The sequence below is a fragment of the Ovis canadensis genome, chromosome 3, assembly GCF_042477335.2.
Source record: "Ovis canadensis isolate MfBH-ARS-UI-01 breed Bighorn chromosome 3, ARS-UI_OviCan_v2, whole genome shotgun sequence".
Lineage (NCBI taxonomy): Eukaryota > Metazoa > Chordata > Mammalia > Artiodactyla > Bovidae > Ovis > Ovis canadensis.
In genome coordinates, this window is record NC_091247.1 from 61959609 (window position 1) to 61981295 (window position 21687).

At 48.3% G+C, this 21687-nt stretch overlaps 1 protein-coding gene and 1 long non-coding RNA gene across 3 annotated transcripts; one reads left to right on the forward strand and one right to left on the reverse strand.

Moving 5' to 3' along the window:
• Nucleotides 1-496: 496 nt before the first annotated feature.
• On the forward strand, nucleotides 497-18774 carry LOC138435563 (sulfotransferase 1C1). 2 transcript variants are annotated; one of them, XM_069580389.1, is made up of 8 exons: nucleotides 497-587; nucleotides 4344-4537; nucleotides 7279-7407; nucleotides 8911-9008; nucleotides 14692-14818; nucleotides 16159-16253; nucleotides 17610-17790; nucleotides 18027-18774. In XM_069580389.1, exons 2-8 carry the CDS (start codon nucleotides 4366-4368, stop codon nucleotides 18137-18139), a joined length of 915 nt encoding a protein of 304 aa, XP_069436490.1. In that variant the 5' UTR covers nucleotides 497-587; nucleotides 4344-4365; the 3' UTR covers nucleotides 18140-18774. The 2 variants fall into 2 exon arrangements, with proteins under 2 accessions (XP_069436490.1, XP_069436489.1); XM_069580388.1 differs by lacking the exons at nucleotides 497-587; nucleotides 4344-4537 and adding an exon at nucleotides 7045-7192.
• On the reverse strand, nucleotides 966-19313 carry LOC138435564 (uncharacterized). The gene is made up of 7 exons (XR_011255136.1): nucleotides 18819-19313; nucleotides 10692-10867; nucleotides 10352-10447; nucleotides 8961-8989; nucleotides 8486-8735; nucleotides 7482-7714; nucleotides 966-2472 (listed from the first exon to the last, which is right to left on the reverse strand). It is a non-coding gene; the product is annotated as an uncharacterized lncRNA (long non-coding RNA).
• Nucleotides 19314-21687: the final 2374 nt, after the last annotated feature.

Genomic DNA, 21687 nt, shown 5'->3' on the forward strand with positions numbered 1-21687 from the left:
TAAATCCCATTGCTTTCTTAACCTTTTGACTTTTATCCCATCGGAATTCTATGTACACTCTAGACCAGGGATGGCCACCAGGCTCTTTTAGCAAACACTTTTCAGTGAGGGGTGATGCTCTGGAAAAAGGTTGAAAGAATTCCTAGGACTCATCTGGGGGCATTGGGAAGATGTCCGGGCAGTTACTGAGGTCACTCCAGGAATAGGAGAAGCTACTGCAGCTGCCACAGAGCCACTGCTCTTTGTCCTTGTAATTCCAAATGGCTTGCCAGGACCAGGAAATAGGCAGCCATGGACTGAAACAGTGGAACCAAGGGCCAGGCTGTGGTCTGGGAAGACGGACCAGAGGGGATGATCAGGGTGCCCATTGGCCACTTCCCTCACCTCCCTCCCTCTGCCTGAACACTGAGCGAAGCCGCATCCCCGCCCACCTTAAGCAGGTCCTATTTCAAGGGAACCAAGGGGCAGGACCAGAGAGGAGCTGCTCCCCAGCCTCCTCCACAGGCACAGGTCCGGGCTTCAGGACGCAGGTGGAAGAAGAGCCTGCAAGGAGTTCTCGGGGCCAGCACACAGGAGCAGAGATCAAGGTTGGTGAGCCACCTGGGGTCCTTCCCCGTCAGCTCAGCCCCTGTGGAGGAGGACGAGCAAGTGGCCAGGAGAGGGATGGGCTGGCCGCTTGCGCCTGCTCATACAGAAATAACATTTTTCTCAAAGATAGGAGGCAGAAAATTACTTTCCACCCCTCATCCCAGACTTTCCTGAAGCCTCTGTCCCTGGATCCCAGGAAGCCTTCCTAGGGGTTCACCTGGGATCCCCTGAGCAAATTCCAGGTCTATCCCTCCCTGCAAAAGGCCAGGCTGCCACCTCCACCCATCAAAGCAAGTCCCCAGGGAACACGGAGGTGTTTCTAGTGTGGGCCCAGATCCCCCAGGAAGTTGGGCCAGGCTCTTTGCCCAGGGTCTTACCCCAAACTCAGGCCCCTGCTGTTCACTGGAAGTGTTTTGAAAAGAACAGACAGACAAACGGACGGCAGATCCAGGGCCCAGGCGGGCAGTCCACAGAGCCAGGTGACCAGAGGCCTTCTCGGCTTTGCTTGTGGCTGCAGGAAGGGGCCCCACACCCCAGGCCAAGAAAGGGCTGGGCAGTTGCAGACCCAGAAGGTTAGGAGAGCCCTTTATGGGGCGATGGGGAGGATGGCCAGCAGGAGGGTATCCCAGGATCCCCAAGCCTCAGCCCAAGGGGACGGATTGACCAAGGCCTCAGGAGAGAAGGAGGCTGAGGCAGTGGTTTTACAGCCGTAACCAAGTCAGACTCCCATCGTGTGAGTCCTCAGACCAGCACGGGAGGCCCCAGGTGAATGGGACGGGGCTCCTCACATAGAAGCTCAAACTAGTTTGTTTCTAGATTTCTAGATTTCCAGAGCAAGGTTTGCTCAAGTTCCGCTATTTCTGTATGCCACTGAAATTGCTTTTTACTAAACTAAATATGGGAGAAGGCAATGGCAACCCACTCCAGTACTCTTGCCTGGAAAATCCCATGGGCAGAGGAGCCTGCCTGGTAGGACTGAGCAAGTTCACTTTCACGCATTGGAGAAGGAAATGGCAACCCACTCCAGTATTCTTGCCTGGAGAATCCCAGGGACGGGGGAGCCTAGTGGGCTGCCGTCTTTGGGGTTGCACAGAGTCGGACACGACTGAAGGGACTTAGCAGCAGCAAACTGAATATGTGTAGATTATCTTTTAATTTCAGAAAGAATGTGGTTTTTAGGTTAATATTTTTCTCTTGACTAGAAGAAGTTTACAAAGTTTAAAACATATCCAGGGAAATCCTTTCTGCCAATTTACATGATAAAGAAGTTTTACTTTAAGCCAAAAATGATAGCTTAAGGAACTTCCAGTTCTACTGACAAAACCAGATGACTTGAAAACCTTCCCAATAGAAACAGCAGAAAGTTCTAGATGCAGATAACAAGCAGCCCTTTAAATGTGCAGCCACGTGTGGTGTGGGGACAGGATGACCCCTCATGTGCTCAGTGACGGCTCTTGGTCCAGGTGTCGCCTGCACATCACTCCATCACGAAGGCACATTGTCCATCTGAAACCTCTGGGCTGAGACTCTGAGTCTGTGAATAGCCTGTTTCTGCCCCTAGTTTATCCAATGGTGGTCAGCATCCACGGGTGGGGTTTTTTCTATCACTCCTCCCCCGTTTGTTAGCAGGCATTCTACATAGAGGTCAGCTGAGAGTCTTCAAAAGCAGTCACTGAGAGTGGAAGGAGCCCACTATTGGAATGAGCAAAGAGCTCCCATGAGTAAAGGGCTGTCAGTCATGAGTGAAGGACGAGAAACTACAGGGCACCTGGGGAAAGGGCAAATGGAGCAGAGCCGGCTGAGTGCCATCTGCAAAGTTCTGAAGTCAGAAACGCCAGCAACATGTAATAGGTCCACTAAGATGTGTAAGAATGAAGTCATAACCTGTGGGAAATAAGGAACAGACAAAATATCTATGAGTAAAAAATAATGACAGTAATTGAAACTAAGAATGAGTTAAGTAACAGATTCAATACAATTCATACCGTAGAGGCGGGCTGAAAAGAATGACATTGACTGTAGCCAGAGAGAGAGCGAGGAAAGGCTAGGAGATCTGAGGACAGAAACTGAAGGTCAGACACAGAGCTGGCTGGAGTTCCAAGGAAAGAATGGAGAGAAGAGGAAGAAGGGCTGAGAGTGTTCCAAATCTATGACACTCGTGATCCTGAAACCAAAAGGGCAAGTTCCAAGAAAGGTAAACAAAAACTTACACCAGCCTAGATATCATCCTATAAACCCATAAACAACAAAGAGAAAATACTGTTTTTAAAACTAGAGAAGAAAGACATTCTACTTAAAAAAAGAACTGAGAGCAAAATTCTCAATAACATAAAGAGGCCAGAAAACAATGGGATAATTAGGCTGACAATAAAAGGAGAGCAAAATGTATACCTGGCAACATATCCAAGAGCCATGTGGGTCCATCAATAGGGGAACAATATACCCATACACACTGACTCCCCAAGTGGCTCAGTGGTAAAGAACCTGCCTGCCAGTCCAAGAGATGTGGGTTCAATCCCAGGGTCAGGAAGATCCCCTGAAGAAGGGAATGGCAGCCTATTCCAGTATTCTTGCCTGGAAAGTCCCGCAGACAGAGGAGACTGGCAGGCTACAGACTATGGGGTCACAAAGGGTCGACACGACTGAGTGACCAGCACTTCTCAGACTGGCTTGTTTTGCTTGGCATATTCATCGAAGCTTCCTCCATGTCCTCTCATGGCTTGACAGCTCATTTCTTTTTGGTGCTGAGTAACAGTCCCTTGTGTGAATGCACCATGGCTTTTTATCCATTCTGTATAAGGGCTTGGATTCCAGGTTTGAGCACTTGTGAATAAAGTGCCATGGATGTCTGTGTTCACGTTCTGTTCGGACACAAGCTTTCAACACATGCTCATGTGTCATCTGTATCTTTGGTGGGGTGTGGCTTAGATCTTTTGCTCACTTTTTGATCGTGTTGTTTGTTTTCTTTCTGTTGTGTTTTAGGAGTTCCCTGCATAGTTTGGATAACAGAACTTTATCAGATATGCGTGCTGCAAATATTCTTCCTTAGCCTGTGGCTTGTCTTTTATTCTCTAACAATCATTATATTTTAAGACAGAATATTCAATACTGGCTATGCCTTTAGTCCACCAAATCCAGCTGGGTGTAAATGGAAAAAATGAGCAAGATAAAAATAAAAATATTGGCAGAAAAACAAAACAACAAAATATGCTAATGGATACTGTTATTCAAAAAATAGCTTCTATTTGTAAATAGACTGAAAAAATTAGAAATCCATTTGAACTCAGAAAATCGACATTATTCTTTAGCAAGTCAGATTTTTCCATGGTAGACATCCCAAGGTCATGGGGCACAGAGTAACAGAAAGATGGCAGGTATGGAAATAGAATCACACAATACTGTTTGATAGTCTGTTGCCTACAACCATCTTTTGAAAATTATTTTTTTTAATTTCCTAATTTCTTCCTAATGAAGAAGATTGTTTGTTTTATATTTGGGGGAAGATGTGAAGAATCAGCTTTAAATAAAACATTCTGTTCTTTCCAATTTGTATGTTTTAAATAATGAAGTTATTTAAAATGCTCAAGGTCCCATAGTTTTTACTTCTCTCACTTCTTAGGTTAACATTAAACATAATAATGAATTTCCAACACATCTCTCCTAAGTTTCTCAGAGAATCTTAAATTTTAAAAAAAAGGAATGACTCTTCAAAGCTTTAGAAATGACATAACCACCCCCTTTCTTTTATGTACCAGTGAAACAGTCTCACCGACAAAGATGTCTTTGGAGGAGATGAAAGATCTCCACCTGGAGGAGAAATACCTGCAACCGGAAACCAAGGAAGTGAATGGAATCCTCATGACCAAGATGATAAGTGATAACTGGGACAAAATCTGGAATTTTCAAGCCAAGCCTGATGACCTTCTCATTGCAACTTACGCAAAAGCAGGTAGGTTGAAGAAAGTTGAGGTGGGGGGCTTCAGCTGAGCCGGGATGCCTGGGGATTCCTCAGATTTTAAAATTGCAGGTTTTCACCAGGGCCAGACCCTGGCTTCCCAGGTGGCACTAGTGGTAAAGAACCCACCTGCCAATGCAGGAGACAAAGGAGATGTGGGTCCAATCCCTGGGTGAGGAAGATCCCCTGAAGGAGGGCAGGGCAACCCACTCCAGTATTCTTGCCTGGAGAATCCCATGGACAGAAGAGCCTAGGGGGCTACAATCCAAGGGTTGCAGAGTTGGACACAACTAAAGTGACTTAGCACACAGTTCCTGGAAAAATGAAAACCACTCTTACTGATGCACTCCAAACCCCCAGAGTCCACAAGCCTCCTTTTTATTTCGGTCCCTGATCAAGGAAGAGAAGGCCAGCCTTCCACAGGATCACATGAAAGTGCAGAGCCTTAGGAACAGCAGGAAGCTCCTAGGGGAAGCCTGTGCTCCTCTCCAGGCTCTCCTGCACATGGAGATGGAGCTGGAACTGAGCGTTTTGCCCCAATGGGAAAAGTGCAAGTGGTGTTAGTCCAAACCTGCATGGGTACAGAGGGAAGGAATGGGGGTGGAGGTGGGCGGGGTGACACTTACAGAATCCTACAAAAGGGAGAGAAGCTTGTGGGAAGAACCAGAAGGGAAGAAGCAGAGAGGCCAGGCTCTGCAGCTGGAGGAGCAGAGACCTCAGAACCCAGAGGGCTGGATGGAGGGTGAGATGGAAGCCCCTCAGTTATGTATGTATCATTCAAACAGTAGGGCCAAGGAAGGCAGAGAATTTTTCAGCTGTAACCAGCCTGGGAATGTCTCTCGGTGGCCAGTAGACGCTGCAAGAGGAGTCTGAGATGCTCAGAACTAGGAAGATCACACGGGGTGCCCCTGCCCCACGGTTCCTAACTGGCCATGTCATGTCACCGTGCGTGTCTCTCCTCCATAGCTCAGGATGCCTTCCCTAGCCTCACACTGCTCCTACCACACAGCATTGCCAGCCAGGCCTGCTCAGAAAACTAGATGGCAGGGGGAGGGGCGGGCAGGGGACCAAGAGGGGGGAGTTGCTCCTGCTTACCCCTGTTGGAAGCTCTCAGTTTCTCAAAAATCATCTTTGTCTGGCTTGCACATCTCTTGCTCAGATCTGAATTCAAATTGGCACTGCACCTCAGAGCAGAAATTTGCTCTCCCTTCACCTTGGAAATTATGCAGTCAACCCCCCAGACTCTCCCAGAACTCTCTGTAGCTGTGTTCTCCCACCTCCCCCACGGCCTCTCAATCCTCCCTATATCCACACCCCATCCCCCATCCCCGTGAGTCCTGATTAAGCTTTCTAGCATGTGAATATGCCCACCTTAACCCTAGCTCCGAGGGTCCCTCCCTCAGATGCTCTGTCTTATTAACACAAGGGGACGCTCTCCACCCCCTCTGACTGTTCCTCTCCAAAAGACCAGCTCAGCTGAGCCCACTACCCATCCACAGTGGGCTCCCCTCCTCCTCTGAGCTCCCAGGGCCCTTTGTATGGTCTTCATGGCTCTGACTGAAGACCTCTCAGTTATCCGTGTATTGTCTTATGTATCAGTGAGCGCCAGGCTCAGCTGAGTCAGGGGCAATAAATGCCTTTGGTGTGAAAAGGAAAATGGACATGTGGTGGGTAGGGCACATGGGCTAGCTCTTTGCCCACCCACACGTCTCCATCCTTAGGATTCAGTTTGGCTATATGTATCAGGAAACTCAAAAGTAAAAGCACCCTGGAGGTTAAAAGTCCAGAGCTAAAATGGTGGCTGCGCTGATCCTTAGAAACCCTGGGTCTTTGAATTTTCTGCTCCACCATCTATAGGCTTAGCTTTTGATTTCATAGTCCAATATGACTGCTAGAGCTCCAGCCATCACATGCATGTTCCAAACAGCAACAAGGAGGCAGGAAGAAGGGAATGAGGTCATGTTCCTGCCCTTTAAAGACAGCTTCCCAAAATGTAATGGCATGGCCACCTTTAGCACTAAGAAAGTTTGAGAAAATAATCTTTTGGTTTCAGTCATGTCCAACTCTTTGTGACCCCATGGACTATAGCCTGTCAGCTCCTCTGTCCATGGGATTCTCCAGGCAAGAATACTGGGGTGCCATGCCCTCCTCTAGGGGACCTTCTCAACTCAGGGATCAAACCCACGTCTCTTGAGTCTCCTGCATTGGAAGGCAGGTTCTTTACGACTAGGACCATCTGGGCAGTCCAGCCTTTAGCTATATGCCCTGCTAAAAATTAAGGATCTATTAACTTGAGAAAGATGGGGAGAATGGATATTAACTAGGCAAGAAGCAGTCTTCAGTATATCGTTATCTCTTCCAACAAGACTGGAAGCTTGTTGGAGCATGGACAGTATCTGCCTCAACTTTGTATCTCCTGACATTCCTTTGAGTCAATATTCTTTCTCTCAGGCTACACTTATTAGGTTCAAAACCCTATGCCAGGTATGAGGTCAGAGGGACAGAGGGACAAAAGGCCAGCCCCTACTCAGTGGAGCTCTCAGTCTCACGAGAAGGCAGGTACTGGGGAGACCTTGGCAGTGAGGACAGGGGCTCAGAGCAGAGGCCCATCCACCCTGGGGGTCATGCAGGTGCTCAATGTAAGCAGAGGTAGGTTTTACTAAATATGGGAATAATTGACATAGAATGGAGTTGCCCAGAGAGCAGGGAGAGCTGAGGTTCAGTAACCCTTCCAGGCACCACCTGGACCCAGGAGATCGTGGACATGATCCAGAACGACGGGGATCTGCAGAAGTGCCAGCGGGCCAGCACCTTTGATCGGCACCCTTTCATCGAGTGGACGCTCCCCCCGCCCCTCAACTCAGGTATGTGCTGCCTGGGCCTGTGGGGCTGTGGCCTCTGCTGGGAAGGAGTCTGAGGATGGTTCAGGTCAACATACCTACATCAGCTGTGAGAAAAGACCCCTCAGTCCCTCTGCTGAAATACAGGACTGGGCAGCTTCAGACAGCACGTCTCCTGCGATTTCTCTAGGACTCGAGTAGGCAGGAACGTTCCACACAGGGGAGGCAGGGTTGAGGACAGCTGGCCTCCAGTGACCGGGAACCTCACCCCTGGGTCAGGTCTGCCCACTCCAGGAGGACTGGCTTCTGCTGTGTTTCATCTCCGACCTGTCTGCCAGGGGTCCAAGTTAAATCATACATAGTCCTTCTGTTATTAATATCAACAAATGATGCACTTCACATCAAAGATACTAAGAAATATAGGAGAGCACATCCTTGAAGAACTGGCAACCAATTAGGAATGAAGGGTGTGTTTTTTTAGATTTTTTTTCTAATTGGAGCATAATTACAATATTGTGTTGGTTTCTGTCATACATCAGCCTGAATCAGCTATATGTATATGGATGTCCCCTCCTTCTTGAACCTCTCTCCCAGCTCTATATCCCACCCCTCTAGGTCATCATGGAGCCTGGTGCTGAGTTCCCTGTGCTATACAGCAGCTTCCCACTAGCTAGCTATTTCACACATGGTTGTGTATACATGTCAATGCTCTCTCACTTAGTCCCATCCTCTCCTTCCCTCGCTGTGTCCATAAGTCTGCAAGGGAGTGTTTTTATAGAGTAAATAGCAGCAAAGAGTAGCTTTGCAGTAGGACCCAACCTGATGGTGAAAAGACAGAGACTTTGGACTCAAACAGTTCTGGTTTGGATTCTTATCTGGACAACCTTCAGCACATTATTAAACCTCTCAAACTCTAATCATCCCTCATTTCTAAAAATACTGCCTGTTGAAAACCCATGACTGATTAAGCCAGTTATTCCAGCACCATCAGGCAAAAAAAATTATCTTTTCTCACATCGAATTGCCATGGCCCCTTCACAACACTTGAATTTTGCCTTCTACGTACGGGCTCCCCTGGTGGCTCACGTGGTAAAGCATCTACCTGCAATGCAGGAGACCCGGTGTAGATCTCTGGGTTGGGAAGATCTGCCGGAGAAGGGAATGACAACCCACTCCAGTATTCTTGCCTGGAGAATTCCATGGAGAGGGGAGCCTGGCAGGGGTCGCCAAAGAAGGAGACGACTGAATGACTAACACACACACGCATATGGCTGCATTCTGAATGTTCTGTTCTGCTCTGTTCCATTACGTGTCCCTCTTCGTGCCAATACCACACTGTCTGAAGGCTGTAGCTGTAGATGAAAACATGTAACTTGGTGACACGGGGTGGGCCACCAGCCTAGGATGTAATTTGCAGTGTGGAGTTGGGTGAGGGGTACTGAGCATGCGGTGAGTGTGACTCCAGATGCTGGCAAAACAACGGAGATGCGGGTGAGAAGTGTTAGCTGAGCACCGGCCTTGTTGCAGGTCTGGATCTCGCCAACAAGATGCCTTCTCCGAGGACTCTGAAGACTCACCTGCCTGTTCAGATGCTCCCCCCTTCCTTCTGGAAAGAGAACGCAAAGGTAAGGACAGCTAAGTTTGATCCAAATACTCACAGACTGTCTCCATCTAAGAGAAATCAACCATGGACCTCAAAAGATAAGTGCCTGGTGCAGGTTCGTTGGGCAGTGAGCTGAGACCCCTCCCCGTACCCACCACTCCAGCCTGGATCCATCTTTCTCTCAGAATATTCCTTCTGGGTACCAGTAGACTAGACTCCAGGCAGTGCCATCCTCATCAACCATCAGCTTAGCCATGTTCACAGACAATGAGCAACGAGGCAGGGCCCCTGCTTCCTGGGGAGGCAGTCATATCAGTGTGAATCCTCCAGGAGCCAAGCCAGGGCTAAGTAAGATGTGAAGGGGGTTTATTTAGGGAAAACCCATGAGGGAGGAGGGAGACCCCAGAGAGGGTCTCCAGAGGGGGTCCTAGGGGGCCCAGGGCCACATGTGGTGTCTGGAAATCATCTCCATCATGGATAAGCTCCCAGCAACAGCCATGCCTCTGTCCTCTATTTTTAAATTTTTGTTTTAGCAAATTGAGATCCTATAAATGCAGTGTACACTGAATGTACTAGTGTTTTGTTTTGTTTTTGATGTCAGCTTCATCAGTGAGTCTGGAAGTCAATGAAATACAGAATATACCACAAATATCAGCTTAGAGATTTGCAAAGAAAAGTGTATCAAACATTTGCAGAGTCAAATGCTTGTCTCGGCTGGACTGTCCATCTCTCTGTGGGTAGGCTACTTTGCAGACCCAACCACAGACCCTTCCATGCTCTGGGCTGAGCCCTTTCAAGGGGAGCTACACTGTCAAGGCTGTTTAGCCAAGACACTCTCTACTTAGTGCAAAGCTCAGAGATGCAATGTGAGTGCCTGCTTTTGAGTTTCTCTACTCTGGTTTCCGTGGCACTCCATCACCTCATCTCATCCATCTCCCATCAGAGGTGCCATTGGTTTCCATATATCAAATGGTATCACCTTATTTGCTGCCCTGAGATTACACCCAGATTACCATGACTTTGAAAACATCTTGATTTATTCCTACAGACAGTTAATGTAATTTTGGTGCTCTAGAACTAATCTTATTTCCAAATTATGTTTTTAGACTCAAAGTCAGAAGACACGCTAACATGTATTTTGTCATCAGATTAACGGCCTTTTTTGAAACCAGGCCTTCTAAAATGTCACAATCTCCATGACAGCACATTCTTTTATCTGCTGAGAGCTGCGGATTGTTTGAGTAGGAGAAGGTGTGGGCGAGCTTAGTCCCAGCTTTTCCTGTTATGATGGGGCAGTGAGCTAAATGGAGTTCCCCAAAGACACCTGCATCCCAGCCCCTCCCAAGCCCTGCAAATGCACCTCACCTGTAGAGTGTGCTTGGCAGGTGTGATTAAGTCGAGCATCTTGAGACCGAAGATCTTCTGGTTACCTGGACAGCCCTGAGCATCGTCACAAGGATCCTGATGGTAAGGAGGTGAGAAGGTGGAAGAACAACGTGAAGGATGTGACACCTGACGCAGAAATGGGGGCGATTCCAGGGAAGAGTTCATGCCAAGGCGCACAGATGGCCTCAGGTTCCAGGAACTGCAGGGAAGTTTGTCCCCTGCCCTGAAGCCAGCCCCACGGCCAGCTAGAATCCAGTCCAGTGACCCCGAGCTCCAGACTGTAAGAGAGCCAACCTCTTGCTGTTTTAAGGCTCCCCACCTGTGGCAATTTGTCACAGCAGCAGCCAGAGACTCGCACAGATGGATCGTGGACTCAGAACATGTGAGCATGTGGCCTTCGCTCCCACTCGGACATCTGACTCCAGACTGGAGGCATTTCAGCAGGTCCCCATCCAGCTGGAGCTTCCTCAATTCTGATTACTCAGCTTCAATTTGCTTTAAAAAAAAAATGTGATAACCAACATAAGCATTGAGAAATGTGTTTACTTGATCCTAAGACCTTGATGCTGAGCATCCCTTTGGGTTTTCTGAGAACGTTCATGGACACTGGAGGGCTGTCCAGTGGGAGGAAAGAGGCAAAGGGCAGGGTTCCTGCAGTGCTGGGCTCACAGGAGGAGCCGAGGCTGCAGGACCTGTGCTAATTTGATCAGATGGAAACACCTCCCCCCATCCCCTACCCGGGGGGACTGGTCTGCTGAGTACGCACAACACAGGGAACACACTTGAGAAACCATCCATGGGCTCCTCCCCCAGAGCCCCCTGCCTACTTTATGTCTCTACTTCTACATCTGACAGTTGATCCCACATGCAAAGGAATAAAATGGGACCACTCTCTCACACCAGACAAAAATTAACTCAAGATGGATCAAAGATCTGAATGGAAGACCTGGAACCACAAGACCCCTAGTAAAGAATACAGGTAGTACACTCTTTGATATCAGTCTCAACAATAATTTTCTTGGATTTGACATAAAAAGCAAAAATAAACAAGTGAGACTACATCAAACTAAAACGTTTCTTCACAGCGAACGAAACCACCAACATAAGGAAAAGACATTGTACAGGAGACAGAGATCAAGACCATCCCCATGGAAAATAAATGCAAAAAAAAAACAAAATGGCTGTCTGAGGAGGCCTTACAAATAGCTGTGCAAAGAAGAGAAGTGAAAAGCAAAGGAGAAAAGGAAAGATACAAGCATCTGAATGCAGAGTTCCAAAGAATAGCAAGAAGAGATAAGAAAGCCTTCCTCAGGGATCAATGCAAACAAATAGAGGAAAACAATAGAATGGGAAAGACTAGAGATCTCCTCAAGAAAATTAGAGACACCAACATTTCATGCAAAGATGGGCTCAATAAAGGACAGAAATGGTATGGACCTCACAGAAGCAGAAGATATTAAGATGAGGTGGCAAGAATACACAGAAGAACTGTACAAAAAAGAGCTTCACAACCCAGATAATCACGATAGTGTGATCACTCACCTAGAGCCAGACATCCTGGAATGTGAAGTCAAGTGGGCCTTAGAAAGCATCACTACGGACAAAGCTAGTGGAGGTGACGGAATTCCAGTTGAGCTATTTCAAATCCTGAAAGATGGTGCTGTGAAAGTGCTGCACTCAATATGCCAGCAAATTTGGAAAACTCAGCAGTGGCCACAGGACAGCAAAAGGTCAGTTTTCATTCCAATCCCAAAGAAAAGCAATGCCAAAGAATGCCAAACTACCTCACAATTGCACTCATCTCACATGCTAGTAAAGTAATGCTCAAAATTCTCCAAGCCAGGCTTCAGCAGTACATGAGCCATGAACTTCCAGAAGTTCAAGCTGATTTTAGAAAAGGCAGAGGAACCAGAGATCAAATTGCCAACATCTCGTGGATCATGGAAAAAGCAAGAGAGTTCCAGAAAAACATCTATTTCTGCTTTATTGACTATGCCAAAGCCTTTGACTGTATGGATCACAAAAAACTGTGGAAAATTCTGAAAGAGATGGGAATACCAGACCACCTGACCTGCCTCTTGAGAAACCTATATGCAGGTCAGGAAGCAACAGTTAGAACTGGACATGGAACAACATACTGGTTCCAAATAGGAAAAGGAGTATGTCAAGGCTGTATATTGTCACCCTGCTTATTTAAATTATATGCATAGTATATTATGAGAAACGCTGGGCTGGTAGAAGCACAAGCTGGAATCAAGATTGCTGGGAGAAATATCAATAACCTCAGATATGCAGATGACACCACCCTTATGGCAGAAAGTGAATAGGAACTAAAAAGCCTCTTGATCAAAGTGAAAGAGGAGAGTGAAAAAGTTGGCTTAAAGCTCAACATTCAGAAAACGAAGATCATGGCATCCAGTCCCATCACTTCAGGGGAAATAGATGGGGAAACAGTGGAAACAGTGTCAGACTTTAATTTTGGGGCTCCAAAATCACTGCAGATGGTGACTCCAGCTATGAAATTAAAAGACACTTACTCCTTGGAAGGAAAGTTATGACCAACCTAGATAGCATATTCAAAAGCAGAGACATTACTTTGCCAACAAAGGTCCATCTAGTCAAGGCTATGGTTTTTCCAGTGATCATGTATGGATGTGAGAGTTGGACTGTGAAGAAAGCTGAGTGCCAAAGAATTGATGCTTTTGAACTGTGGTGTTGCAGAACTCTTGAGAGTCCCTTGGACTGCAAGGAGATCCAACCAGTCCATCCTAAAGGAAATCAGTCCTGAGTGTTCATTGGAAGGACTGTTGCTGAAGCTGAAACTCCAATACTTTGACCACCTCATGTGAAGAGTTGACTCACTGGGAAAGACCCTGATGCTGAGAGGGATTAGGGGCAGGAGGAAAAGGGGACCTCAGAGGATGAGATGGCTGGATGGCATCACGGACTCAGTGGACGTGAGTCTGAGTGAACTCCGGGAGTGGGTGATGGGCAGGGAGGCCTGGCATGCTGCGATTCATGGTCGCAAAGAGTCGGACATGACTGAGCGACTGAACTGAACTGAATGGGAGGAAATACTTGCAAATCCTACATCTGATACAGGGGTAAAATACAAAGTATATGGAGAACTCACTCAACACAGAAGGAAAAAAGAAAAAAAAAAAACAAGCAATTTGTGGCTCTATCAAAATTGTAAACATACCTTCCTCTGTCCTGCAATTCACAGAGCAGACTTGGTCACAAAATTTTCCAAAACACCTTTACGAAAAAAAAAGGCCTTTACAGCACAGGGCAGCCTGAGTGGGAGGAAGCGGGGTGGGACAAGCCCAGAAGCAGCTCTGCCTCTCCCAGTAGGGGTCAGGTCACCAGCAGCTCCAGCGGTAGATGTAGCACTGCACTGGGGTCCCGCGATCTTAGCAGGGATGATGGTCACTGTGAGGAGGCAACTCCTCGGGTGCTCAGAAGGCAGAGGCAGCCCTGCCCTACAAGTAGGGTAGACACCCTGTTCAGTGACAGCCAACAGGACCTTCTTCTCCTCGCCTGAGTAACACCTCGGGGCCTCTCCCGCCCCAGAAATAGCAGAGGTAGGGTGACTGCAGCACCTGTCATGCTAAGCAGGACACCTGAGAGAAAGGGTGTGTTGTCCCTGACTCTGCTAAGACCGCAGCTGTAATCAGAACTGTGCCAGGCAAACTGGAGACAGTGGCAGATAACACAGGTCTAGTCATTCAAACAGGATGGTCCAAGACAGCAGTCCCCAGCCTTTCTGGAACCAGGCACCCATTTCATGGAAGACAATTTTTCCATGGACCAGGGCAGGAAGTGGGGACAATGGTTTGGGGGCGATTCAAGTGCATTACATTTTTGTGCACCTTATTTTTAATCTAATGCTACATATCTGACAGGAGGTACCAGTCTGAAGATCTGAGGTTGGGGAAAGTGAAAATGTTAATTGCTCAGTGTCCAGCTCTTTGCGACTCTATGGACTATATCCCCCAGGCTCCTCTGTCCATGGAAGTCTCCAGGCAAGAATACAGGAGTGGGTATTCATTCCCTTCTCCAGAGGCTGTTTCTGACCCAGGGACTGAACCTGAGTCTCCCACATTTCAGGCAGATTCTTTACCATCTGAGCCACCAGGGACGCCCTAAGAATACTGGAATGGGTAGCCATTCCCTTTTCCAAGGGATCTTCCCAACCCAGGGTCCGTCTAACAACATGGGCTAAGGTCTAAATCCTTCAAACAACATGGGCTCTTCCTGAACAGTAATCTTTCCCATCTTGTTTCCTCTGTGACCATCATTTTCCCGGCTGATTGCAGATCATCTACGTGGCCAGGAACGCCAAGGACTGCCTGGTATCCTATTACCATTTCTCAAGAATGAATAAGATGGTGCCAGACCCTGGCTCCTGGGAGGAGTATGTCGAGAACTTCAAAGCTGGGAAAGGTGAGCGAAAGGAAACTGAGGTCCACGCCTCTGTTTTCACTCACCCGCATATCAGAGAGGCATGGCTTCTGCTGAGTGGCTGAGCTGCTCGAGGTTCTGGGAGGACACAGCTGTCGCCCAGGGAGGGTTACTGTTCAGGGTTCACTGTCCAGAGGTCACAATAAGATGCTACTTAGAACACTGTGGGTGGAGGGTCACAAACTCACAGGTGATGGTGCAGGACCCAGGGGCGTGGCCGGGTGCCGAGGCAGTTCCTAGGGAGACAGTCCGCCACAGGGAGTTGCAGGGAAAGAATCGCCCTGCACAGCCCTGGCCCCGGGTGGGACCCAGAAGGCAGAGGGTCCAGTGACACTGACCTCAGGGTCAACCTCGCAGCGGGAGGAGGGTGTGGGTGGCTTGGGGGCCAGGGGAGGACACTGTACACCCGCTCCCCCATTCTCCATCAAGAGGGTGAAGGGGCCCAAACATCTGGTCACTGGGATTCTTCAGAATGGATTCACAGCTTCTCTTCACAGGGATTCTTCAGAATGGATTCACAGCTTCTCTTCACAGTCAGCCTGTGTTGTTGTTCAGTTGCTCAGTCGTGTCTGACTCTTTGCGATCCTGTGGACTGCAGCACACCAGGCTTCCCTGTCCTTCACCATCCCACAGTTTGTTCAAATTCATGTCCATTCAGTTGGTGATGCCATCCAACCGTCTTATCCTCTGTCACCATCTTCTCCTCCTGCCCTAAATCTATCCCAGATTCAGGGTCTTTTCCAGTGCATCAGCTCTTCGCATCATGTGGCCAAAGTATTGGAGCTTCAGGTTCAACATCAGTCCTTCCAATGAATATTCAGAATTGATTTCCTTTAGAATTGACAGGTTTGATCCCTTTGAAGTCCAATGGACTCTCAAGAGTCTTCTCCAACACCACAGTTGGAAAACATCAATTCTTCGGCCCTCAGCCTTCTTTATGGTACAACTCTCATATCTGTACATGACTAATGGAAAAACCATAGCTTTGACTATATGGGCCTTTGTTCCCTTAATCAGCGTGTTGGGGAACAGTATTTATCTCAAAACGCTTGTCTGGCCCCATGCGGTGATGTAAGGGGAACACAGACCTGCCCCCTGTCCTTGGGACAGTAGGGAAAAAATTCAAGGGCGGGAACAGAAGCCACGAAATCCAGGATATTTTTTATCAACTCCCTAAATATTTAAAAAAAGAAAAATCCCTGTCTCTGCAAATAAGAATTCTAGTTGTGTTTTTCAAATATCCTCTTTTATTTGAGATGCCAGTGCTCATTTCAGAAGCTTCAGGTTAATACTGACACCCCCTCCTTTCTCCCTCCCGTCAGTGCTGTGGGGCTCCTGGTACGACCACGTGAAGGGCTGGTGGCACGCCAAGGACCAGCATCGCATCCTCTACCTCTTCTACGAGGACATGAAGGAGGTGAGGAGCATGCGGCCACCGCTGCTTCCCGCCGTGTCCTTGAGGGGATCAAACTATAGTCACACCTGCACGCGAACTGACCACACCAGGCCTCTCTCCCTGATGCCCTGTCCAACTCAGCTTTATCCTCAAATGATGCAACTACGTTTTCTTTTTTTCTCTCTTGTTTTCTTTTTTCTTTCTCCAATCTTTATTTTTCCTTAATATATTTATTTTATTGAAGTATAGTTGACAATGTTTCAAGTGCACCACAAGGTGATTCAGTTATACATATACACATACATTAGTTTCAGATTATTTTCCATTATAGGTTATGACAAGATATTGACTATAGTTCCCTGTGCTATACCTTTGTTGCTCATTGCATCTCTGTTTTTAATTAGAAATCTAGCATTCTATTCATACTAAATCAAATAAGTGGAATCAAAATGTCATACATTTTTCCTAAAAAGTCTTCCAACTTTGCTTCTGATCACAAGTTTTAGATGATTCTCCACTCGGGAAATCTCACGCACTTTTACAATCTGATTAATCCTGCCACTTAGGAACCATGTTTCTTCACCTACAAAATGCAAATCAGCTCTTTTTTGTCTGTCTCAGGATATTACCTTGAAGATTTAGAAGATGACTTGTAAAGCTCCTGGCATCCACACCACAAACCCACTCCACACACTGAAGTTTAGTCCACACAGATGCTGGCAGGCCTGGTCCCACATGGTCCCACTCATTGAGTGTCCAGGGCATCACACGGTCACTCTCGCACCCAGGGATCAGTGCCCTAGAATTACGAAACCACCCCTGGGCCCTTGCTGAGAGGTTCTCTGAAATCTGGTCAGACTCCAAAGGTCCTTCCTCTACATGTCTGTGATCAGAAAGAACAGGCCACAAGGGCTTTCATTTCTGGGTCAGTGTGAGGTCCCCTGATTCAGCCTCTGACAGACCTTGTGTTTAACTTGCAGGCGCTGTGCCATCTCTGGTCCTAGAGTCACTCCCCTCTTTCTGTGCCTCTGCGTCTCTTCCTCCAGGGGACACGCTCCCTGCCCTGAAGTCCGTCCTCACCCTGCATGTGTGCATGCGGGCAGCACATTTCCGGATGGGTGTCGCAGAGCTGTGCTCATGTTTCTCTCCCCTCCTTCTTGGTCAGCCTCCCTGGGGCTAGGAGAGCCCTCATGTCTATGTCCTTCCTTCCCAAGACCGTCCAGCACCATCCACAGTCATTCCCCCAGGGAAGACACATTGACTGTAATTGAACTGCTCCCTTAAGTCGTCCCTCCCCAAACACAGTTTGTCTAACAGAACATCACCCCTTCATGGGAAACCCCCAACTACTTGACTTTGTGACTGTTCCGCATACAGGATCCAAGGCGGGAAATTCGGAAGATCCTGAAGTTCCTGGAGAAAGAGGTGTCGGAGGAAGTTCTGGACAAAATCATCCATCACACGTCCTTTGAGGTCATGAAAGAGAACCCAATGGCCAACTACACCACACTGCCCACCAGCATCATGGACCACTCCATCTCCCCCTTCATGAGGCGAGGTGCACAAGGGAGGCATGGAGAGAGGGAGTGAGGGAGGCCCACGCGCTCAGAGGTTGCACAGGACTCCAGCCCCTTTCCATTTCCCAGTCATGCTTCTGGCTCCCGCACCTGTGCTGTTGGCGACACTCCCAACAGTGTCTGAGGAGCAGACCCCATAATCCGCCCTGTGCCAGCCCCTGGGTGCATCCTCACCCAATCCCCTCCCCGGACTCACTGAGGTTCCACCTCCTTGCAGGAATGCCTGGGGACTGGAAGAACTACTTCACAGTGGCTCAGAATGAGGACTTCGACAAGGACTATGAGAGGAAGATGGCTGGGAGCACTCTGACTTTCCGCACAGCCCTCTGAGTTTCGGGGCCCAGCAAGGCCTGCTCACTGACTTTAGACATGTGAGCCTCACCATCAGGATGCCGAAAACAATGACTCCCTCCCTTTCATCCTGAGCTTTGCATGCTGTAGACCCCATGTCCCAAGATACACAAAATACAATCAAACCCTGAGTAGAAAGAAGTTTGAAGGTAAATTGCTCAGTGGTTCACAGAGGCCCAGCCATGTGAGGAGCTGGAGCAAAGTAAATGCACGACTTGATCCCAACGTTAGAGCACAGCACCTGGCGAGCCTCCCGGGGTCAAGGCTGGAGGAAAGGGAAGAAATGGTCAGCCCAGACCTCCAACACAAGAGAGACGCAAAGAGATGAGGAGTGGGCCCTGGAGAACGTGAGAGAGACCGTCTTATCCCCTGAGGTCCACAGCGAGAGACTGAGAAGGCCTCACTCACAGAGACTCCAGGCCTCGAGGCTCAGGGCCTGAAGGGGTGGGGGGGAGTGGGGTCTGAGGCTCAGACTGAGACACGGATGGTCTCAAGTCCAGGGACCAAACCATTAGGATCTCAGAGCAAATATAGGCCAGAAAGCCAGGGCGGCTTAATTAATAAATTCCGGGTAGACTTCTTGGAGAGAAGAACGAAGCCCCGAATTAGCCCAAGAGAAATGAAATAGAAGAGAACAGCCAGCACCATGGGCACCTACCTCCAGGACGAGGTGACTGTCCTGTCTCTGGAGGAATCAGCACCGTGTTGTTCCCTGTAGACAGATGCTCTTAGAATTGTCAGGAAGGCTGAGTCACTTAGCTTCATGTGTCCTGATTCTCCTTGTTAAAGCCTGCTCGAGGAAGCATCCACCCTCATTCACACAGGTTGTACTAAGGTCAGTGCTTTGTTTTAAAAGAGAGTCAGGAAATAGATGACTAATGAGAACCTACCCTACAGCTCAGGGAGCTCTACTCAATACTCTGTAACAGCCTATATGGAATATAATCTAAAAAGAGTGGATATATTCACTTTGTTGTGCACCTGAAACTAACCCAACATTGCAAATCAACTAGACCTCAATAAAAATTTTTTAAAAAATAGATGTGTCAAAAAACAAGTAAAGAAAAGAAAGAAAGTTGGGAAGTTTCCCTCTGTAGGCATGCCGCTTTCATGCCAGATGCCACCTCCTCCTCCAAGGACCTGAGTCAGCCCTGTCTGCAGCCTGTGATCTTTCATCTTCTAAGCAAGCACGCAAATCATTAACCACAGGACAGATAATCCTGTGTGTGCGTGTGTGTGCCTGCTCCCCAACACATGGCCTCTCGGGTGGAACCACGGGGAACCCACTCCCTGTGGGGCAGAGGGAAGGGGCCCAGGTGGTGGGGGTCCCAGGATAGCATGTCCCCTTTATTTTGCTTACCTTTTTATTTTATGTTGGAGTTGATTAATGAGGCTTCTCAAGTAGTGCTAGTGGTAAAGAACCCACCAGCCAATGCAGGAGTCGTAAGAGGCACAGGTTTGATCCCTGGGTCAGGAAGATCCCCTGGAGGAGGGCACAGCAACCCACTCCAGTATCCTTGCCTAAAGAATCCCCTGGACAGAGGAGCTACAGTCCAAAGAGTCAGACACCACTGATTGAGTGACCATGCATGCACATGTGATTAATACATTAATATGTTGATTAGTACATTTCTTTTTGAGACACTGGGCTCTTTTGTCAGGAGGAGACCAAAGACTATAGGCAGCCAACCTATCTAAGCTTCCTGCACCATTTGGAATACAACGTGAATACACACTCCACTCTCTTCTGAAACTCTAAATACCACCTCTGTGGATCACTCCCGTACCCCCAACCTTCTCCAGAGCTTCTAGGGAGACAGTGTGTTTCCAGCTTCTAGGGAGACAGTCCCACTGTCTGACCTCTGGCCCCTCAGACTTAGAGATGTTTATAGCCTGAGTCCCTCCTGCCTCGACCCCACCCCATCCTCACATACCATCGACTGCCCCTCAGGTCTACCTCTGTTCATGGAAGCATGGCTTTCCTGGACATGTTTCTCCTAGATCTCTCATAACTTATATACTCTGATGTTCAGTTCAGTTCAGTCTCTCAGTCGTGTCCGAATCTTTGTGACCCCATGGATTGCAGCACACCAGGCTTTCCTGTCCATCACCAACTCTGGAGCTTGCTCAAACTGATGTTACAAAATTAATACTTAAATAATATGATGGAAAGTCAATGCATCGTATGTTACATGATAAAGGACACAATAGGGAAGGAAATAAAGATATTTGTATGTAAACACACACATAACACAATAAGGAGGAACTCATCTGCTGACCACAGCCCTTGTCTCTGTAACTGCCTCTCCCACCACCCACTCTGATGCCCCTTTGCCTCCAGCGAGGAGTTCGCTGCCATGATTCTGACCTGGGGCCTCAGGGTTCCATGCTGAAATGTCTGGGTCATGAGCTGTCCTCCTGGGAGGGGTTGCTGTTGTTTTCCATTGACCTTGAGCATGGGGCATGGTGACACTGAGACACCCCACAGGGCCTCCTGGATCCAGACTCCCTCTTCCTCACCTTCCATGTGGATGGATGGAGGGATGGATGGATGGACAGATGGCTGATAGATGAGTACATGAATGGATGGATGGATGGACAGATGGGTGGATGGGTGGATGATAGATGGGTGCAAGAATGAATGGATGGATGATGGATGGATGGACAGATGATGGACAGATGGGTGGGTGGATGAATGATAGATGAACAGATGATTGATGGATGGATGGATGGACGGGTTGATGAATGATAGATGGGTGCGTGAATGGCTGATGGATGGATGGATGATGGACTGATGGTGATGGCAGCCCCCAGTCTACTACAGAATCTCAGTACCTCTTTTTGTTCTCTCTCCTTGGTTTCTAAGGGCCCCTCATCTTTGTACAGAATCTCCAGCTTCCCCTGCCACCTCCCCAGCACTTGGCATCTTTCTAAAACTTTATAGAGATTCCAGGAGCAGGTATTCAAGCTAACAGTCATCCCCAGTGGCCCCTTAAGTCTCCCAAGAAATGGAGAGATGGCTCATCCTCTTGCTGTGGCCTGATGTACACAAGACTGTGCTCTCAGTCCCATTCCCCCACCCTGGAGACAAGGCACCTAGTGGCCACTGGTCCCCGGAGGACAGAAGCCCGGCTCTGTACCAGGTGTGTCAGTGCTATCGAGAGTAAACACTGAGTCAGAGCCCTGAGGAGAGGAGGCCAGTCCCTGGACAAGGAAGCTGTGTCAGGCCCAGGCAGTAGCAGCACTGAGCGTGGGGCTACATGCCTTGAGGGGCAGCCCAAGGTCACCAGACCTCCTGCTGCCCTTCCTCAGCTGAGCTCAGACGGCCTGCGGGGCACTCAAGTCTCCCTCTGCCAAACCAGGACCCAGTCCCCAGTCTGCTCACCTGGAGACACCAACTGTGAGTAATAAAAACACAGAGAGGATGGACTTATGAATCTTCCTTCAGTTAGTCCTTCAGATGAAATGGATTAAAACATTGAAAACAAAATGGTATTAATTTGGATGGGGGTGGGATTGTTAGCCCT